The sequence below is a fragment of the Simochromis diagramma genome, unplaced genomic scaffold (genome assembly GCF_900408965.1).
Source record: "Simochromis diagramma unplaced genomic scaffold, fSimDia1.1 OVJJ01000618.1, whole genome shotgun sequence".
In the NCBI taxonomy this organism is placed as follows: domain Eukaryota; kingdom Metazoa; phylum Chordata; class Actinopteri; order Cichliformes; family Cichlidae; genus Simochromis; species Simochromis diagramma.
In genome coordinates this window covers 11300419-11322687 of record NW_024387423.1, presented here as the reverse complement: position 1 = coordinate 11322687, position 22269 = coordinate 11300419, and the positions used below count along the sequence as shown (strand labels likewise).

General features: G+C 45.7%; 2 protein-coding genes across 3 annotated transcripts in view; one reads left to right on the top strand and one right to left on the bottom strand.

Moving 5' to 3' along the window:
- si:dkey-122a22.2 overlaps positions 1-966 on the top strand; it is a 29782-nt gene extending 28816 nt beyond the window's left edge. Inside the window, exon 11 of the mRNA XM_040012722.1 lies at positions 101-966. Coding sequence (XP_039868656.1) covers positions 101-268 — 168 coding nt within the window. The 3' untranslated portion in view covers positions 269-966. The remainder of the gene's footprint in view (positions 1-100) is intronic.
- Positions 967-1161: 195 nt separating this feature from the next.
- Positions 1162-22269, bottom strand: part of zfpm2a (zinc finger protein, FOG family member 2a) — a 123488-nt gene continuing 102380 nt past the window's right edge. For both annotated transcript variants that reach the window (XM_040012721.1, XM_040012720.1), the window contains exons 6-8: positions 5788-5994; positions 4959-5186; positions 1162-4605 (exon numbers count right to left, since the gene is read on the bottom strand). In XM_040012721.1, coding sequence (XP_039868655.1) covers positions 2051-4605; positions 4959-5186; positions 5788-5994 — 2990 coding nt within the window. In that variant the 3' untranslated portion in view covers positions 1162-2050. The remainder of the gene's footprint in view (positions 4606-4958; positions 5187-5787; positions 5995-22269) is intronic.

The window sequence follows — 22269 nt, the reverse complement described above, 5'->3', positions numbered from 1 at the left end:
CTTTACTGTAACTGCACAACTTCATGCTGCATCATTAGGTCTGGTACAGTGACTGAACAATGCTCTAATAACATGGTAAATCATATTCCCCATGCACCAGATGGTAGCGAAGCTTCAAAAGAGGTTTCTGGAGGAATCCTACCCGTCGGCCAATCACATTCACATAAAAGGAGCAGACCGGCGAATGATCTACAAGAAGCCATCTGCCATCAGCCAGCACCTGAGGAAGCTAGTCAACCAACGACAAGCCAAGCAGCAGAGCGAGTGACCCGTGTCCAAAATGTAACTACACCCCAGACATGAATGGAGTAATAAGACAATCAAGTTACTTTTTTTATTTTTTTAAACATTTCTTTGCAGCAATCTGGAACGATTGTCTACACGTCTGCTAAGGTTCATCAAGCAGTCAATTTCAGAACACACTTTTTTGCAGAGCTCTGCTTCATTGGAAGCTTTTTAATTGAAGATAACTGGAGGGTATTCAATGTGATGAAGTATTTCCTGTCTTAGATTCATCTTATCTTTCAAGTTGTTATTTCAGGCTCTTCACCTGATTGGCCAGTACCAAAAAAATTAATACATTATTCCTTATCAATGCAAAGGCCACACACACGTCACCGCTCAACCGGATACCTTTTTTTTTTTTTTTTATCTCACTTGGTTCTGTCTTAATATTCTGCCATGTTATAGCCACAAGGGAAGATACATGGAGTCCTCTTGCGCTGCTGCATCACTTCATTTTGTTACTCGCATATAGCTGACCTCCTGTTTTTTGGACTTTTTTTTAAAACTGCAAATCTTTTTCAAAAATAAATCTTTATATATAAGTGTTTGTTTGTTTGTTCGTATAACACTGCAGTGATCTTATTTTCTGGTATAGATTCATGTGAAAGAAACACCAGAAAGCACTGGTTTATCCTGAGGATTTAAGTTTAATTATGACACCACATCAAAATAAAAATTTCCAACAGATCTGGAATTTAATTCCATCCATATACATGCATAGCAACAACGTTTTAAGAAACATTTTCTCCCATAATCAGGACATTGGAATGATCATTTTACATCAGTATCCCCCACTGACCTCCCAACCCATCTTGTTCGTCAGCAATAAACTTAATTCTTGTACAACTTGCTTTTTTTTTTCTCTTTTTGTTTTTAAATTCCCAATGGGGTTACAAATAATTATATGCACAGTCCCCATTTCGTAATACTGCTTTCAGTAATGTTCCCTCATTTACAAAGTATTGCATTGAGAGCAAAATTTGAAAAAGGGAGACCAAAGTGTATCATCAAACAGAAATACGAGTACTATACAAGAATGCTGCCATCCTCATGAAAACATCCACATCTGAGTTGAAGAAAAGAGACAGGGACAAACAGCCACATATGTATGCAAAGCCATGTGTATATGCCAAAATGTGAGATGCAGGGTTGTGCCAGGTGATCACCCCCCCCCCCCCCCCCAAAACGGCGGCTTTTTAAGGCTAACAAGTCATTAGTAGCAAACTGCAAGTGACATTTTGGCCATATACAGAAACTGGTACAGCAAATAAGAATACACAAGTGCCTCAGTAGCTATTTTTGTGTCTAAAATGCATCTCATTTTTGTATTGTCTATTGTTTCATTGAGCCTACATTACAGTGTAAACAATATGTGTGCTACACAAGAATGACTATACAATAACATTACAAACAACTCTGATATAAATTTCATTTTGAATTTAAATTAAGACCACTACTCCTATTAATACTGATTGTAAAATAAATTAATGTGAAAGTGGCACCAATATTATTCTTGATCCATTTTTCTTTTTCTTTTCTTTTCTTTTTTTTTTTTTTTTAAACCAATGGTTTTGCATTTGTAAGTCTTAAAACGATGAAAGAAGAAGCTTCTCTTGATTGTCCACAAGCAGCGGTTAGCACTGCATGATGCACTATTCCAGACACAACAGTGTACCAAAAAAAAAAAAGAAAGGAGGAAAAGTCAGTAAGGGGGGGAAGGTGTCGGGGGAAGGAGCGAGGGGGAGGATGAAGAACGTGTCTTCTCTTATTTTACATGCTCGGCAGCATGTGACGAACAGTAAAACTTCTTATGGGTAATAAAGTTTGACAGGTTGTTGAACTGGATGTCACAGAGGCGGCAGTACTTGCCGCTTCCGGAGCCGTTCACGCCCTTATTGGCTGTGGGCGCCGCCTCCTCGTTTGGGGACTTGGAGGAAGGCGACATGTTCTCGTTGGAGTCGGTCTGATTTTCGGTGGCCCACGTCGGTGAGGGATTGGGGGGCTGGCTGTCTGGCTGGGGCTGGTTCTCTTGCTGCGGCGGTGCTGTGCCTGAACGCTCCTCGGACTTATGCCCCCCGTTGACAATGACCATGCCTCGGTTTTTGGGCAGGAGGGGAAGGGGTTCCTTGCCAGGGTGAGGGCAGCCGTTAGCAGCAGGCTGTGTGGCCTGCTCTCTGGTTGTTCCCGTCTCTCCTCCTCCAGCACCTCCTCCCCCATTAACACTTTGCTCCTGTTCACCAGTCTCTCCCTGCACCACTGGCCCCCCGTAGTCAGTTGGTTTTATCCCAAAATACGGCGATATTTGCTCAGGACCTTTGACCTTCTTTATTGCTCCAGGGTAGAGGCAGTGGGGCAGAAACATATTCTTGCTGTCCTCTTTTGATGGGATGAGCTGGGGTTCAGCGAAAGACTTGAGACCCGGCACGGGCCCCAGGTGTGGAGGAAACATGCCTCCATTCTGCACCATCACCTTCCCATTGCCATTCTTCTCACATTTGCCTGGGTTCTTATCATAGACTTCATCTGGGTTACCGCTGCTTTCACTCTTCACATCTGGGAACATGGTCGTCTCCAGGCCGCCGCTCTCATTGTGCTGTTGTTGCTGTTGTGGCTGCTGCTGTGCGGCAGTGGCGGCGGCCGTTGCGGCGGCCGTTGCGGGGCAAAAGTTCTGTTTGTGCGCCAGGTAGTTCTCCACTTTGTTAAAACTTATCTTGCACACTGCGCATTCATGATAGTCCAAAAGTCTTTTGGGAGAGCTACATGACTTGTCGGATACCGGCGAGCATTTTTTGCTAAGGTCAATGGGAGCGTCCAGCTCCTGTGGCTCCACGATGTTGCATTTGGGAGCCAGAACGGGTTTGGTGACAGTCAGAGATGCCTCCAGGTGTTTAGGTACCATACCTGGGAACATATCACAGCGGGGATGGAAGCGGTCTGAAAGGCTCTCTACAGCTTCCTGGGATGTGCAAGGGTTCATGGGAGGAACCCCAAGGAAACCTGGCTGACCCATAGGGGGCCTCTGGTGGTCCTGATCAGGGAGACACATCTCATACATCTTCCTGCGCTTACGGCTCCTCATGGTTCTCTGCATGGAGGGCACCTTGTTGGTGGGCATACGTTTCATGGGGGGATCATGACGAGTGGCGCAGTAGTACTGCTTGTGGACCATGTAGGTCTCGTGACGACTGAACGTGATATTACAGGCGTCGCAAGTCGTCTTGGTCGGATCGTTGTCACTTTCCACCAAACCTGTGCTGGGGCTCTTCCCCTCCATCTGCTTGTCATTCAGCCTCTCCTCAGCCCCAGTTGGCGTGGAGACCTTCTTCACCTGTCCTGCTAGATCCTTATCGGGGCCTTTAGCCCCAGCGTTGATCATGTCCAACACGCTGGAGTTCAGGCAAGCTGACTGCATGAGGTGGCTGTCAGCCTCCGACGGGTGGCAGCCGGCCAACATGCTAACAGAACTGTGACCGCTGTTGGGGCTGACCGCCTCGGGGACCTTATCCGAGAGGGCAGAGAAGTCGGGGGACTTGGCCATGTGCTGCCAGCGGCTGTTACAGTAGTGCTTTTTGTGGACCAAATAGTTGTCCAGGTTGCTGAAGGTGATATTGCATTCAAAACAGGTGGCCCCTTTGGGCATAAGAGGACTGTAGATGACAGGGGGGTAGCTGTTCCCTCCGTGGCGCAGCCTCCGGTGAACTAGCTCTGACATTTTAGCCAGAATCTCAGAAGCCTGCGGGACTACTGAAATGTCTTGGGAGAACGCAAACTGAGACAAGAAGGGGCCCATGGGAAATGTAGGCATGTTATGCTGCACAGGGGAGGAGGCCAGTCGGGGGCTGGAGGGCTCAGACTTGATCCTAGTGTAAGAAAAACTGGCTTTGCTGCCTGGGTGGGCCTCTCCCTTCTGAACAGACAGCATGGGCTTCTTCTCAGTCTTGTCAGCTTCCCCGTCTGTGCTGGTCTCCTTGTTGAGGGTCCCTTTGGGACTTCCGAGCAGAGCGTCCTTCCTGTTGGCCAGCTCAGTGCGGGCCTGCTGCTGCTGCTGCTGCTGCTGGAGGCTTTCCTCCGGCCCCCTGGGGGAGTGCTCTGTGCCGTTACCTTCCCTGTGAAGTTTGCTGCCATGCCCATGTAAGTCCTGATGCTGTAAGAGTTCCCTGTGGCTCTGGAAGCTGATATGGCAGTGATTGCATCTGAAGGCCGCCTGTGACAGGTGAGACATGATGTGATGCTGGAATGTAATAAGAGAATCTGCCGTGTAGTTACAGATTGTGCATTTCAAGCTGGTGCCAGGAGGGAGGCTCTCTTCCATTTTGACACCTGTGAAGGAGATAAAAGGGAAAAAATGCTCAGAATCTCGCCTCCCACTTCTCCTTTAGAGTTAACTGTAGAAACCATCAAACACTCATGCATTATGCCAAGCTTATTCCCATCCACTCTATTTTTTTATGGCTCAAGGATAAACTGTCAACTATACCAGCTGACAGTACGATATGTATATTCCTCAAAATATATGACAGTTGGGGTGTTTTTCAAGCCAGCCTAAAGACCATGTGAATAAATGCAGGCTTTCATTTAATATTTAGTGAACTTTGGCTTTTGGGGGATCCATACATTAAAAAAAAAAAAAAAAGATATCTGTTGCCTCTCTGACCCATGACCTTAATACTCACCACTGTGCGAGGTGCTCAAGTGCATTTCTAGGGCCCTGGGTCCGGAGAAGCTCTTATTGCACTGTGGAAAGGGACAGATACTGGGGGTCTGGTGTGGGCCACTGTCATTCTCCTCCACCACCGTCTCTGGCTCCCTCTGCCGCCCGCTGCAGTAGTACATGAGATGAGCCTGCAGGTTCCTCTCGCTCCTAAACCAGATTCCACATGCTTTGCAGGGGAAGATGTCCTCTGGAGAGGGGTGGGGAGACAGAAAGGGACAGAGGGGATGTGACATCAGGATACAAACAGCACTTTTATATTTAAAGATAAAGGGCCTGCGCAAGCGCCTCTCATACGTCTACAGTCCTGCCTCTCAAAGCCTGCGTTAAAGGCTTTTCCACCAAATCCTCGGCTGCAGCATATCGCTGTGTTGCTACCAGTGGGTTGGTGCCCTTTCTCAAGGGCAAACAAGAACACTGGACCATCTGCTTACAGAAGCCTCCCTGTCGAGCTGAACCCAGATAGCCCTCGCTAAGTAAACAAACACACTATTTGCATGAGGCGTGTATTTTGCAATTAACACGTTAGTTCGAGCCTCAGTGTGTTTATGTGAACCCCCCCAAACTTGAAGGTCGATGGCTCTTATCTCCAGCGCAGAGACTCATCTGGGTTAATCTACGCCCGGGCGGAGACGACGCTCCTTGTTAAGCAGGTGACTGAGTGCAGGCTGTGGACTGGTGTGTGTGTGTGTGTGTGTGTGAGAGAGACAGAACAGGAGTGCGATTGTGCATGTCTAAACAAAAGAACATCTCGTTCCAGCTCCGGTGCCGGTGCATGTGCAGACACTCACTGTTGACGATGGCAGTGGGCAGGATGGAAGCCATGGCGGCCTGCTGCGGCAGGAGCTGGATGCTGTCCAGCAGCCTGGCTGGGTACATGCCCTCACTCAGAGACATGTGGTTCACCGGCTGCAGACGGGAGTCAAAGTCCACCGCAAACGCCACCAGCTCCTCGCCCTCCATCATGTTCTTGGTGGTAGTGCACCACAGTTGGCCACCTGGACAAAACAGGAGATAGAGGAGACGTTTAAGCGCCTGCTGCGAGGGAGGAGAGAGCGCCGTTTCGTGCGCGCGCGACTAATTCTGGTCTTAAATGTCAGAGCATTACGCAGAAGGAGAAATGGTAATTGCTTGCGCACAAGTCAAACACTTGAATGGGTGTTGCGTAACTGCGGAGCTTGAATGAATCATCCTGAAGTCTTGATAGTATTCTTAAATAACAAATCGTCAGAAATACAAAGGGTCAGGTCATCAAAATGACAAAAAAATAAACCAGAACGGAAAGTTCTTAGCAGGAACATGTGTTTTCTAAAATCAGTGCCAATATTACTCTTGATAACTGGCAGCAAGCTGGCAGCAGTTTTTAGTGCGACAGCTTTTCTTTCTTTCTGCTGTATCAATGAAAACACTGAGATGTGTAGATTCTTCGCACTCTCCTGAAAGACACTCGCTTTTTTTAAATGTCATTTTTTAGCACCGTGAGCAGGGTGACTGTTTACGTTGGCGTGAGGGCACAAATCTCGTGTACTTTTATTTTCTCGATAATTTTGGTGAATATCCCTGATCTTTTTTTTTTTACTGCCACTCAAATTTCTTTCAAGGCTCCTGGCACTCATATCCAGAAGCAAAGTGCACCTCAGCTGGGCTAAACTGTAGTCTAGAGTGCTGTAGTCAGCTAGAACACTGAGACAGGTCCTCCATAATATTAGATTGTTGTGTTTTGGGATTAAGCATTCCTCTGAAATCTTCTGAACATATTCATTAAGTCGGAGAAAGGGTGGGGTGGGGCGGTGTGCAGGAGGAAGCAGGGAGGGAGGGTGGCAGAGGGAGAGAGTGAAGGTTTTAGCTTAGATAATATTTATCTCAGCACATGACAGGCTTTTCAGCTGCACTTCATTTTCCATTGAAGAGATTAAAGTTTTTAATATGACTATTTACAGAAATCTGGCTGGGGAGATAACAACAAACTATGATACGCCGTCGCTAAATGGCAGAATTAGGACATTGTTTCTGAGGAAAGCTGGACAATTAATTAAAGCGTGCTGTTAGCTTTCAAAGATGTGCAAACATACCGACGGAGTGTCAGGCTGAGAAGGGGGGGAGGCGGCGACGGGAGACATGTGATTTGAGCCCTGGCTGATGCGGAATAAAGAGAGTCCTGAGGAGAGGTGTGAAGGCAGGGGGACACTGCTATAGAAAGCCCCGGCACATGTGCAACACTGATTACTCATGTTTACACAAAACCTGTGAATCACCAGGTTTAAAACCGCCCTGCAGACACGGCGAAGGTGCAAGAAGGACCAATCCACTTTTCTGTCTGTTTATTAGAGGCACGGCCACAGAGACGGAGCCGCCAAGTCTTTACGCCGCCACGGCACGCGTTACGTCCAAATCGCTGTTAAGTCTGCAGAATGAGGTGCCCCGTTATTTCAACAGGAAATTGAATATTTAAGATTTCGCATCACTGTCCTGATTAAAACCTCTCTAGCCCTCTCCTATCTGCTGGTGAAGCACTGGAAATTAGACCAGCACAAATGTGTCAAAGGACTGAAATGGTATTAAAATATGCTATCTCTCAAAGTCCCATTTGTGTGCACACTTCCCCTTCCCCTTGAGTGTGTGCGTGCATGGGCGCGTGCGTCCCAGCGCCACTTTAAAGAGCAGTGCCTATCTGTCGTCCAATCTGCTGTGACGAGACACACACTTCAGGCCGCTCCACTTCATCGTTTTGATTCTGTCATACCACACACTGCCTGGAGAGGCCCTTTGAATTTTTATCTCCTAATTAAAATAACAAAACTCCTCTCCACTGTCTGCCCAAGTTACCATCAAGGTAGATACAAACTGCCACTGACAATGGCGGTGGAATATATCGCAGCCATAGCCACAAAAAAAAAGTTTCTCTCCTCCGCGAGGATCCCTTAGTTCAAAAACGCGCTTACAAAGGGAATTACCAACGAGGCCTCGGCGCTCAGATACAAATCAGTGTTTTCTTGGGTGGGGTGGGGAAGATCAATCCAAATCAAAGATGCTGTATGCTCTCTCAGCTGAAAATGAAGCAGATTATGTGGAGTCTGATGGAAATCTTTCGCCTTTTTTTTTTTTTAAAACTGCATTTTCATGGAGGAATATGCGCTCAGATTGCATCCCTTCAGCCAAGAATGCTACAGATCCATCTGTTGTGTGTGAGAATGCTGGGAGTGAGTTTTTTAGGACTGCATGTCCCAGTTTTAGTGAGCCGCACAAAACACAGAGGCAGCACTCTGCTCGTTCCACTCACTCACTCAACCAAGACAGGCTAGTAAGGTACATGAGCTCAGGCTGCAGGATTATGCTTTAAACTACACTTATATTGTCATCAGAATGAGAACTGGAAACAAGCAGCTGCTTCCCCTCCGATGTTTGATTATTACAGCTCTACACGTTACGCATCTACATTCAGACTTGACATGCATCCTTTGCGTAGCTTTGTGTCACAAAACTGAAATTGATATGATTAAGTGTGCAGCCATAGCATCCTCACATAAACAAACATGCATGCGTATGCGTGCCCACGGTGCGGGCGCGCAGAGATGTGTGCATTCACAGAACGAGTGTGCAGAAACATGTCCGTTTCATGCACATATGGAGATACAAGGCTCTGAAAAGCGACTGCGTGGAGGCGCCAGGTGGGCAACAGACAAAAAACAAATACCCCATGAAGGAGCGCTCTCGAAAAATCCGTCATGCCTGTTTGCCTCTGATGGCCCTTTTCCGTGACAGGTGATTTAAATCACAGAAACACGGGGCGGGCCACCTATGCCCATGGTGCAATGGGAAATGAAAGAAAGGAAAGGAAAGCAGGGGTGGGGGTACGTGTGCGAGGGGGGTGGGAGTGAGGGTCAAGAGTTAAGAGTGAAAGACCAAAAGCGTTAAGTTGTGAAACTGGGGGAAAAGGCTGGGAAAAGTGCAGCTTGTGATTTGCACTTGTTTGCCTGCTGTCTGCAGTGTGAGCTGCCTTTGTGCAGTGGCCAATGCAGTTGGAATGAAGGCTATTGTCTAAATCCTCCTGCAGAGCACCTGATAAAAGAATAAAGAACTATGACATATTCTAAAAACAATGGAGGAATTAAGGGGAGACAATAGGCCAGCTGCCTCATTAAAACAATCAAAAACGGCATCCTGTACGTAGTCCAGATAATTAAAAACCACTGCTTCCTACAGTCTCTCAATACCATATCCACCAGCTCACTGAGGCCCCGAGACTGTGGCTCTGCTGGCTAAATGCCCTCTCCCTTCTCTTCTCCTCTGTTTGATTAATGGTTTATTTGAACGCGCAGCTGAAGATGAACATATGAAGGAATTCATGAAACAAAAATTATAATGCAAACCCTTCTCTCCCCCCCACCCCTCTATAAGCACTCATAAACTAATCAAACGTCTCAGGATGAATCGCAGGCACTGGGGGCGGCTGTCCCCTCCCCTTTGCCTAAAGCCCTGAGAGATTTCAAAGTGCACGCATCACAGGGGCATTTTTTAATTTTCTCACTTTAAATGACTTTATAAGAAAAACGGATGTGTACAGTATCTGTGTGGATGGGTGGGTGTGTGTGTTGGGGGGTGGTGTTGGTAGAAGAGAATATGAGATACTTGAGCAGGAATTTTTTCAAATATTTTTCTTCCCCCCCTTTATTTTTCTTTTTTTTTTGTGCACCCTGCAAACCGCTACCACCACCACCAGCGCCATATCTTAATGAAGCTGCAAACAAATCTCTCATGCCTCGTGCGAAAAGCTGAGAGACAACAAAGCAGCAGAAATAACAGAAGGGCCCGGATAATTAAACTGGCCTGAAGACAGGTATTCAAATGTTGGTGTGTAAACAGCACAACTCTTTAATAGTTTAGCTGTAAAATGCGTAGTTAAGCACATCAGCACTTGCCTCTCCCATCTGTCCAAACACATTACCGTTGCAGAGGCCATTACGGCACTGGAGTACAGTCCCGCTGCACACCAGCCCGTGTGTTATGGGAGGGGTTGAACGGTGCTTCTGGGAACACTAACGCCGGCCCGTCGGCATTATCTGAATGCATCGTGGGGTCATGTGTTACAAAGAAACACTCTGCAGGTGAAGAAATGGCCGAGCTTGAGAGGGAGATCTGTGAGGTATACTTGTGCCGAAGTGCTTGCTGATCCCATTATGTTGTAGAAAAGAGCAAAAGGTTAAAATATCTAATTCTAGATAGCAAAAAAAGACAAGAAAAAAGATGTTCTTTTGTCAAGAATGATGTTGTGGAGACTTCTTTTTTCTTTTTTCCCCTCGGCTTCTTAAAGTGCTCGTCTCCGTCTGTTGGCTCTGCGCTAACTGCTGGTCTTAATTGTGAAGTGAGGCCAGTGGTGCCTGAAGCCACAGAGAGGGTTGTAATTAAAGACCTCTACTCTTCTTGTCTTTAAATCAGCTCCGACTCCTCCTGGTCAAATGGGAACAAGCTGCTTGCACCTACGAATATCAAGTAGCTGTGCACCGTTAGTCACCGCTTCTTCTTCTTCTTTTTAGCTTTCACAAAGCTCCAATCAGAGAAGGAGTGAATTACAACCTGACACAATAAACAACTTCCTCCCTACCCGCCAACCCAATGGATCCGGTGGAAATATTAATCGTGGATGAATAATATCTGTATCTGCACCTGACGAGCGGACCCGATGGTGCCGTGACAAACGCTAAACACATCCTCCTCTTGAATACTGGTAAATATTTGGACTGTTTCTGGATCACCAGAGTCGAGCACATTAGGATGACTCACGGCTGTCAAACCAGCCGTCACAGTCCCCCGAGCCAGAGCGAGCCAGCGGCAAGAAAGGAAAGCGCTGAGCTTGGACCCGAGCTGGAACATCATTCGCGGGGTCAAACAAGCTTACTATTATTGACGGTACACTAAACTAGAATTAGCTGACTCTACTATTATTTCACGAGGCTCTGACACAGATTGACTCTCCCTCCCTTTCACTCTCTGCTTCCTCCAATCCTGTTCATGCTTGCTCTCTGCCACTAGGAGGCACTCTTCTCCTGCTCAAGCTTGCAGTCCTTGGATGATTTTTTTTTTTTTTGCCACAATGATGCAGAGATGCCTCAGACATGGCAGGGCAAGCACAGATGCCAGTCTGCCTATACATCCTTGCAGGTAGGTGCTAAAGATTTTACTCTCACGAAGAAAAAAAAAAAGGCGTTTGGCTCAAAAGGAATCCGCCCGACCTCATTTCTATTCGATCTGTGGCTGGATATTAGGTGTGCGCAGGGCTATGTTTCATGTTTCTCACTCTTTTCTTTATTTAAATGTGTGCGTGTGTGTGTTGTTGCCACATTTCTTCAATTGCATGAGTGGTTTAGTCACTTTTCAACATGTTTTATATTAAAATATATATTAAAATTCAGAAGTCTGGCAGGAAGACAGTGTCCTTTTTTCCAGGGTAATAATAAATGTTGTTCAGTAAATATGTGTTTACAGAGCCCTGACTTGAGCCTGACCCCCCACCCCCACCAAACACACACCTCTCTGTCTGTCTCTCTCTCTTCCTCAAGATTTTTCCTCTCGTTCTGCACTACTACAGTGTCTGGACTAATTTTAGTATCAAGTGTTTTTTTTTTTTTTTTCAGATATAGCCGGTACCGAGAGCTCATGGATGGCCTTGAGCGAATGGCACGAGGGTCAGAATCCACAAATTAAAAAGTCCTCCCAGGGGAGCCTCACACACGCCGCTCTCTACTGTATACATTCACAGGCAACAAAGACATAAAAGCTGAAGAAGAAGGAGCACCCCCGAACAACGTCTTTCAACACACACGTTTATCAAGTCTTTGAAAAAAAATATATAAAAAAATGATGCAACGATGTGATTCAGCAAATGTTTCACAGAGCAAGAATTAAATGTTTCACTTTGAAATTAAAAGACATTTCCGTGGCTGGTCTCCGGAGATTTGTGTAGTTTTTTCCTTTTTTTTGTTAAGCACAGTGAGAACGATACTGGCTGGCAGGGGGATGTTTGCCTGGTAATGGTGTTGTAATCATTTTTGAGGGAGAAGAAAATAGAAATGTGAATTAGCAGCTATTTTTGCTCCATTAGGGTGCTATGACGGAGCCCGACTATTTCAATTTCAGATTTATTTATTTTCTAATGAAATGTATTAAATTATAGGAGGAATTACCCGCATGTCAACCGCTTTGCTGTTCGCTCTCTCTTTTTTTGTTGTTTTTTATTTTAAAAAGAAAGATGCACAAAAACATTTGGATGCGTTTCTGTTTTTCCAAACAAATTAAACCTTCTCCCACGAGCACGAAATTTCTACTGAGGACGTTTTAAGCTTCCGGATCTCTGTGCTGTCAGTCTGAAACAATACACAGCCACATTCCTGCAGTACAAAGCTCGCTCTCTCCCTCATTAGCTGCCACACACACACACACACAGTCAGCTTTCTCCTCGTCTGCAGTAAAGTGGAGTAGACTATTAAAGGAAAAGCTCTGACTGGCTCCTCTCTCCGCTCTGCTTTATTCTTTATTTGGACAGGTTTGTCCCATTGAGCACTCTATTAGCTCTCCTTCTCTGCGGGTAGTGCTGCCTGTGTCCTGGTTGTGGCCAGTCGACATGTGTTTACTGCGGCCCCCGCTGCGGCGGCAGGCTGGTTGGGGGCCCGTCCTGACCAAGCCCTGCTAATGGGACCAGAAGACCCCTCGTGACAGGACACCGCGGCAGACTCTACCCCTCCCTTCCCTCCAGCTGCGGCCCCGTGGCCCGTGTCCCCCTACCCATCATGCCTCGGCGGGAGCAGGTGAACGGCGCGGGGCCAACGGCGACGCGTTTGGTTTTCCTGGGAGAGCAACGCGCCATCGCCATGCGCCTCAGTGGTTCCTCCAACATGGCTCCGGCCCTACGCCACATGGGCTGCCTGGCCAGTCTGCATTTGTGTGGGTGTATGTGTGTGCGCGCGTGATTGTGTGTGTGTATTTGTGGTGTATGGTGGATGCCAGCCCTAATGCAAATGCTTGCCGTTTAAAAAATGGGAGCCTCTCTCCTCCTCTGTCTCTCCTATTTGGAAAGGTCTATTTTGGCCTTCTGGTGCTGGCAGTTATTTTTTTCCTCTCCAGAAGGACAGAGAGCCAGAAAGATGCACCTGTCATCCTTTTTGGAATTCAACATTTATTGATCTGGTCACGAGGAACGGAATTTATAGAGTTATGTGTTTTGTTTTTTCCTTCCTTTTCAAACACCTACCGATTTCTGCCTTAAAAATGTGCTTGTTTTATTTGCAAAGCCAGCCTTATTTACAAGCACGCTCATTTGGTATTCACAGGACAAGTGATGCACGTGCGCACGCGCTGTGACACGCACACCAGTCACTCGTGCAGCATCCCAGCATGCCCTCCATCTCTGCACCCCGGTAATTCTACATATTGCTTAAAGTATGTGCTAATTAAATTTTCTGACGGTTTTTGCGAGAGAAATAAATAATCTGCGGCTAAAAGGCCTAATTGTGTTTGTCACATTGTGTCTCGGTGGCTAGTGCATCGGGAGCACAGCCGCTGCCCTTGCTCATTGCCATTCTGTCGTCCTGGCAAGCCCCCTCTCTGCCCCAGGTATCACCACGCGGCCATCTGGAGCCGACATCTGTCTCTCTATTGATCACAAGGGTTTAGCACTTGATCAAACAGACTGCGACAGGAAATTGCTCTTTTCCCCACAGAAAAGGCCAATCGCCTGCGTGAGGGTAATAGAGTGGAACTGAGATGCAGCACCGGCGCGGTGGGCAGGCAGGCACAGGCGCAGCCGGGCAGGCAGCGGCACGGCGGTGTCGGCCGCTGTGGAGGTGGCAGGGGATGGCACGGACACTAAAGTCCACTGCCACGCTTACCAGCGCCACGTTTCTAACCTCTCTGCTAATGCAACAGCAGCATTAGGAGAGCAAAAGAAATAGAAGAGAACAGAACACGTGCACGCAGGCGATGACACCATCACCTCCAATTAAAAGAAGCCGCCGTACTGTGAGCGGAATCACTCAGGTAACCCAACAGCTGTCTGGAAGTGTTGGAAAAGCTGAAATATGCTATGTGATAAGTACGCCAGATGGTGAGAAATTAATGCATTTATTTCCCGAGGAGGAAAAAAAGCAAAACAGAAACTAACTCTGTTTACTTTGTCATTAACACCAGGGCTGTCAGTTTTCATCGGAATTAAAACGGACGACGAGCAGGGTGCAAATGTTCAAACACTGTGTGTTTAGCATGTAACCGAGCACCCCCGGTGGAAGGCTCCAACAGAGGGAAATCCCTGAGAAGGACTGGAGTTGTCTCTTGCTCGCTGGTATCCCCGGTGGAGTTCAACACACTATTAGTGCCTGGAGGTGCACAGTTAGCTGAGGCTGTGGTCCACATCTAAAAAAAATTAAATAAATAAAATATTGTGGCTCCTCTCTTTTCGGGCATGCTTTCGAGGCACTCACTGTAACAACATGTTTAGCAAGTATGGACAATTTGATACTGAAGGTGACATTTATTCAGCATTGTAGGAAATATTTAATTGTTCCTGCAGAGAGCGAGATATGTTTCCCCTTGCCTACAGTGCTGGGATTGTCCTTTTGGAATATGATGCAAATTCGGGATGAAGCAACTAATTCCTTCCTTGCACCCCTGTGCACTCACCCCCTCCCAGCCACCCCCACCTCAACTCAATCCTCCGCCAGCCTCCATTCCTCCCCCAGACACGAGGATTCTGATTAATCGTGTGACCGCCCCTCGTTTTGCATTTTTTACACAATCTCACGGCGCCACGGTGAGATGTGCGAGGTGGTTTCGCCACTTTTTTGGCAAGCTGAAAAAAGACGTAGCCCAAGGAAGAACAAGTCGAAAGTATGAAGGGGGGGGGGGAGAAAAAAAATATGACCAGGGGACGTGATAAAAAATTATCAGCCAGTGTGTTTTCCTGTTTGGTTTTAATCTACATTTAATTAAATTCTTATCTGCTGTGTGCTTATGGCTGCATTTGAATGGCGAGGCTGCATTCATTATGAATGGTAAAATTGAACTCAGTACATTGTGTGTGGCCCAATAAAGAAACAAGACTCTTATTGCAGTGCATGCACAAGCTCCGACAGACATGCGGAAAAAATAAGTCAATTAAGATCGGTCTTTAAATTACCGCTGTATCAAAACAAGGGGCGGGAGCATGCTCCATAATAGAATCCTGACAGGGGGAGAGAGAGCACGGTCGACTGTTGTTAATATACATCCCATTTGATACAGCCAATTGTACTAGTCTGTTTATGGAATACACACAGTTGATGCGCAGTAGATTTAGTACTCTATCATGATAGTTCATAATTGACAGCGGTGTGGGTGGCTCTGTGAATACAGAGGTCACTTTAAGAAAGAAACTGTGTCAGCAGTATGACGAGACTTCCTCGTAAAGATCCTGCTGGTTTATCTGAATGTGAGAGGTCAACAGCAAAGGTCAACGACAGAATATGTAGACAATATGTGGGACGCAGTAGATACCAAAGAGTCAAATCCAAGGCAATAGAGAGAGAAGATTGTAATACTACTGACAAAAAACACAGGGCTTATAATGGGCGGGCGGCACTTTATAAGCTAAGAACAATATCCCAGCGGCAGCACCCCGGAAAAACACCCTGAGCCGATGCTACAAAGTTGGGCCCCGCAAAATCCCTAAATCTCCTCTTTTGCTTATTCCAAGCAGCGTGGGGGGTGGGCGGGTGGTTCAGGGAAGCTCCCTGCTGCCTGCCCGTGTTTACAGAGCCGTTCTCATCTCTAGGCCTTGCTCATCCATGGCACTGACACACGGTGTCGACATGATTAGGGGTCTGCCTTTGCGTAGGGCTGCGTTTGTACGTGTGTGTGCGCGCGGGGGGGTGGTGGTGGTTGGAGGATCGGCAGATGAATGACTGGTGCATCGGAGAGGGATCACAGCAGATAATCGCTCCCGACTGCTGCGCCGGAGCTCTCAGATCTGGTCTTTAAAATAATGTTCGGAGTCAAGTCTCTCCAAAACCCCTCCCTCCCCGCCTCTCGCAGGTTATCTTACGCATTTTATGTTTGCTGTTTAAATCTTAACGGGGACACGAGCAGCAAGGGAGAGCAAATATGTCTGGAGTTGGAGGAAGCGGAGTGGAAATGTTATTGCGGGGGGTTGGGTGGGGTGGGGTTAAGATTAGCCTTAGCAAGGGGCCGAGGAGATGAAACTCCTCTCTCCATTCGGACGGCTTTCACACTTCTCGCGAAAAGCTCGGAATGTTTTGAATTTAACCTTGGAAGGGCCGGGGTGTCTGCGAGAAGCACGGCGAGGATAATGAATCTGACCTCTCGCTTAAGAGTGATATCATCCGAAGGCTTTCAGTCAAACGCAAAGACAAACACCAAATCTCCTTAAGTGCATTTAAATACAGACCACCAGCAGCACTCAAGACAGTGTGAACACAGCGCAACATAAATTCCAATATCATAAATACTCCTATCACACAAACAGAGGTGCCATAAAGCACGGCTGCCCGTGTCTGGGACTATAAACCTCTGGCGTTACTCATAGGGAGTAAACACACATGCACAATTTACTGCACAAGACACCCCCCACCCCCTCCGCCCGCACCTCCCCACCTTTGTTTATCTTTTAAATAAGCACACTTTATCACCCTCCTGCATAAGCAAATTGCATGCAATGTGTGTTGTTTTAACATGTGATACGCTGTCCAGAAGATTCATTTCTCCCGACAAATTCAATTGTCTTTGCAATATCCTGCTGCCATAGGCATCAGGCCCCATCACCTGTTCGTTATCACTGGGCGTCCTGTTCGGGAGCTCTTGAAACGGTGCCATGGCATTGACTCTCAGTTTAAACAGCAGGTCTCTGAACTTCTCACGGTTGATGGCGGAGGCTGGAAAATTACGCTAACAACTAATTAACATCATAAAGAGCGTTTAAATGGACGGACGACACCTGCAACCTTCATTTGCACACGCTGACGCTGAATTACCTGTGTTTTTATTTTTTGCAGATAACGCGAGCGTTTTTTTTTAAAAACTACCTTTTCGAATATTCATTTTTTTCGTGTGCGGCTGGTTTTAGAGTTGGCACTGACATCCCTTTTTTGCTATGTACTGTAAAAAGAAAAGAAAAAAAAAAAGCCACTGGGCCAAAAATAATAATTGTCAAAACAGAGTGCTGGCAGAATTACTAAAGCTGTTTTTATTCTTCTCCCTCTATGAGTTTGTGTGCACCTTAAAAAAAGCTGCCATATTCTGTGCCTGAAATAACACATTCCATTTCTAATTTCTATTTGAATATAAAATATTTCCAGGCAGCAGACATGGACCTCCAGTTACTGGTCCGAATAACAAAGTGCTGCCTGTCAGTCTGAGACACTTTGCTGGCTGGCTGAACTAAGCTGGTTTAGACTGACAAGGCTTCAACGGTGGCAGCCTCAGCTTCCACTGGCAGGCCTCTGGAGTCCCTCCTCACTCCGGCTCCCCAGCCTCAGTCTTTCACTGGCGGTGGCCACAATACAGTCAAGTATCAGTGTTCTTTGAAACCGCTCTCCCTGTGTCTTCCCTTCAAAGGTTTGAAGCAGGACGGTAATGCACTCACACCTCATTACAGAGCCACATTATGGACTACAGCAGTAATACGCCTTTAATCTTCTCCAAATCGTTATAAATGTCAAGTTGGGGCCAGGGACTTCCCAGTCTACTGCACCAATGGCTTAGCCTGCTATCCCCCTCTTTTCCGTATTAGCTATAGCCAGAGTATTACGTTCACTGCCAGATCCCCTGAAACTTTCAACTCTTTTGTTCCAACATTCAATGCACCATTAACATACCCTTTGAAATTGTATCTTACCACCCGCCCCCCCCCCCCCCCCAAAAAGGCCCCAAACAGCTAAATATGAAAACAGTCGATACCCCTACCCCGCCACATACACCTCCCGTACCTCCCCCTTCTTTTCCTCAGCCTCTCCTAATGAGACGCAACATCCCCGTCTCTCCACTGAAGGATGCAGACTTTCCGTGTGATAGAGAGACTGCGGCTGTTTATTAATAATGAATTTGGATGTTTTGCGCGCGGAATGTTATCAGCGTGCACACAATCCCACCAATAGTTTGCCCTGATGGGGTAGCTGGGTTCCTCATTAGCAGAACATATTTAATCCAGAAGTTTCTTATCAAATGTCACACCTGCATCTCTAAATGGCATTTTCACATTCATTCGCCTGTATTTGGGAGATGAGGCTCCAAGGTGCTTTGCAGAGATTAAGAAGGAGAGAGAGTGCAAGCTTATTTTATCATTTAGCGGGTCTGGAAGGAATCCAAGGAGTTTTTGTCTTGTTGTTGTAATTAGAAAGCCTTTTAAGTGATAACGCCTGCATAGGAATATGAATATGTAGCGATCAGGCCAGTCCCCCCCCCCACCTCCTCCCTCCTCCTCATTTCTCTCTCTCTCTCTCTCTTTTCCTGTCTCTCTCTCCCCCCACTCTCTTTCTTAGCTTTTTAAATTGTTGAATGCTGAGTTTTTGTTCTATGTACAGCACGGATTAACTCGGAGGCTTCAGAAGTTTAATGAAAGACTTGAAAGTGCACGCTTTTTCTTGTTTCTTGACTGCGACAGCGGTTCTTTTTCCTGTGCAAGAGCGGACATGACATTAGTGCATTTTTTGGTTTTGTTTTTATACCTAAAAGCGTAAAAAGGGTGGACATCGCTCTCCTTGAGGACACATTTCAGCAGCGGGACTTGAGAAAACCCCGCTGCATGGCAATATAAAAAGCCGAACCTGTATTTTCTGACATCCGTCCAGAATTAAAAGAGCATTTTAATAAAATGCGCTACAGTTCTGGTGAGTGTCAAGAGGAATAACGGCCCTCAGACCCGTTTTATTTTTCTTCAGTGGAGAATTGAACACTCCCTGTGAAAACAGCTCAGATGTTTAACTTTTTTTTTTTTGTTACAATACTCCTCTGCAGGGTTACAAAAATGAAGCAGGTCGCTCAGTAGTGGCATTTTAGTCCCTGTGTATATCCAGAAAAGCTGCTGCAGCTAACCACTGGGCCAGAGATAAGTGCAAAACTGAGAAGTATTGATCCAGTAATAGTGGTTCACGCTTTGACTCTGACACCTTAACCCTGCAGACATAATGTCATAGCCTCTTATCCTTTCCTCTTAACACAACCTGTCTATCTCCCACAAGCTGTCAGCTCTAGTAATACGCTTCTCAAAAGCTCCCCTAAATCACTGAAATCATTGCACTTTCAGACATTATTTATTTTCCCGCCTCTTAAAAGTGAGGCATGATTTACAGTTCAGTAAAAGGTTGCCCCCCCCCCCTCTCTCTCTCTCGTCCTCCATTTCCCATTAGACCTGCTAGCACTTTCTGTTGAGGTAATTCCATTTCTACCATTGTAAGAGCTGCTACATAGCAATTACTATGTTAGGTCTGTGTAATTGTGTTGGCTTACAGCGCATGACAAATACAGTGGAGCTAGACCCGGCATAGTGATCCCACATGTGTGCTGGTTTAGACGTTTTCATTAATTGAAAGCGTCACTGTGTAACAGTGCAGTATTACACTCTGGCAGGTATGAAAGTCTAATACAGCTTAATTACTCTGCAGCTAAATATGTATTTGTGGGGATCCCTTATGTGGGGCTTTTTATCTGTTACAAATCACAAGTTTAAACCACTGGAGGGTGGGAGAGATAATTAGTGAGGGTTTAAGCACCTAGAATTCTAATAGAAAAATGCTCGAATGAATCCAAACATCTCTCTGACATACAAAACGCTGGAAATAATCAGACGTTTTGCCTGAACTTTTTTTTTTTTTTTTTTTTATCGATATGTTTTATAAGCTTGCCATGAGAGCGGCCTCGGCCATCGCTGAAGGATGCCAAACGTTGACATTATATGCAAATTTTGTTTATTATCTCACAGGCAGCACAGATCCTGCCTTGGTTGGGGCTGGTGCAGCCCACAGCAACTTCCAAGCAAGGTTTATGCACAAGGGTTTCTAATTAGCTCTCTGAGGGCCGCAGTTAGAGCCACACTTTCCACAACAGCCGTTGGGAAGTTGAACACTAACTTGGAGGGCTCCATATGTTGCCCAGGAGGCCTGAGAGACAGACTGATTCTGTGTTTTTCACGTCAGGGAGCCACTACGTTCCAGAACAGAGCTTTTCTCTCTCCTGTACATAGAGATGGAAAAGTTGCCAAACCAATGAGCGGCATTCATCATTAGTTGCATGTCTTTGGGCTGTTATCATTTAAAATGAATCGCTTCAAATATGACGCCCTTAACACACAGGAAATCAATTCAAACAATGATAGCAGGAGACGCCAAACACATGCATGGAAACGTGATTTTTAGAAAAGCTCTCTAATGGTGGTTGTATAAATGCTTTCACTCAGAACCGAACCCCTGTCACTGTATGCATCGTACGTATTACCTGCCGGTCACGAGGAAGGAGCTGGGACAAACCTTTTTAATATTAAGCAAAGACAATGGTGCATAAAATAACCATGAAATCATCGCACTATGCTTTAGATGAGGGGTGAGAAACATAAGGCCCAGAGACCAAAGTCGGCCTGGCAAAGACTCCCTCTGGCCCACTGGGTGGTGAGTGTGAAGGAGGGCATACTTTTTTTTACTTTTAATAAACAATTAAATGTATACTATAGAAACTGTTTTTTACAGCAGTTCCACAGTAAAAAAAAAATAAAAAAAAAATAAATTAACAAATTTTTTTTGTTAATTCACAGTTTTGTATTTACAGTCTGCACAATGAGCTACCAGAACTTTCTCTGTAATTTTAGGCATTTGTTTCTTACAAGTTAAATTCAAAGAGTGACGCTGACACATTCATTTGATTTACTTTCTTTATCACACAAAAAAAACTGATATATTCTGTTGAAATTGCACTTCTTTTTCTTATATTAAGACATTTCAGGGATTAAATGTGGAGTTAAACTTCTTCGCACTGACAGACTGGTCCGGCCCCTCTTAAGATTAATGGGTAAAATGAGTTTGACATGCCAGCTTTAGATGTTGCAGTTACAGCAGTATTACATTGCAAGCTCTTAAAATGATGGAAAACATCAGTGATCTGATACATTTTAACCTATTTTATTTATGTTGCCTTTTTATTTATGCATATGTGATTATAGCTGATTACTGTAAATAATTAACAGCAAGCTACTGTAGATTTTACTGTATATTATGTGAATTTTTCTTTGAGACACACTGATATAATTAATCAAGTGATTAATTTAGAGGCGTTATTATGAGGTTCACCTTTGTGCAACAAAGGTAATATTTTTTCCCCTTACGAATAAAAAGTATGAAAACTCTCCATTTGACAAACCTTAGAGATCTATTTTATGCTAACAGCTCACTCTGGATGTGCCCATTTAAAGGTGCAGTTAGAGTATATCCATTTAAAATCAGTATCTCACAAACTTTAGCCAATCTTCATCTCCAGGTACCCACTCAGCTTCCATTACAAGGCTCTGATGATCTTATATCTCCTTCAAAAGATGATTTTCAGCGAAGAGGACGGTTCGCCCTCCCTCCCTACTCCCTCTTTTCTGAATTGCCATCTCAGTTTTCTTCCCTTCACTCTCAATCAGCCTGCGTTGTGCTTTTGACCCCAGCGGTGCGCACACACACACATAAAAAAAGACGATGTGCCTCATTAACTGAGGCATCACACTGGCTTTTTCAACTTATTGTCTCTTGCACCTTATCCGGCCCTTCATCTTAAACTTGGAATAAATTAGAACGATAACGATCGCGCGTGTGCCATTAGTCACAAATGAAGTGGTTAACGTAGAGGGGGGGGGGGGGGGGGTGTGCAGATAGGGCTGAGATCTGATGCCGATTCATAAAAGGGAAGGCAGATTGTTGTAAAATGGCAGATAGACCGTGCAAATTGGGTGCCGACATTGCGTGGCAACGTTATTACCAAATTAGCTTGTGTGCTTTTGTGTTTTTTTCTTGCCCATCCTGATTATTACCTCAGGAGGAACGCCAGGGAAAGGGACACAGAGTGTGGGGCTCACAGACGTAATTCCTTTGAACAAATAGTTCAGATTATACAGGCGGTATAATGCTGATGCTGCCTTTACCTCCAAGGTGTATTTGCTTTTAATTTATACATTCGATTGTGACATTTTAAACAATTTCTCTATTGAGACTCAAGGCATTAAAGGCCAAATGACAGTCTTAAATAAACAGGGAATGAAAGGGGAT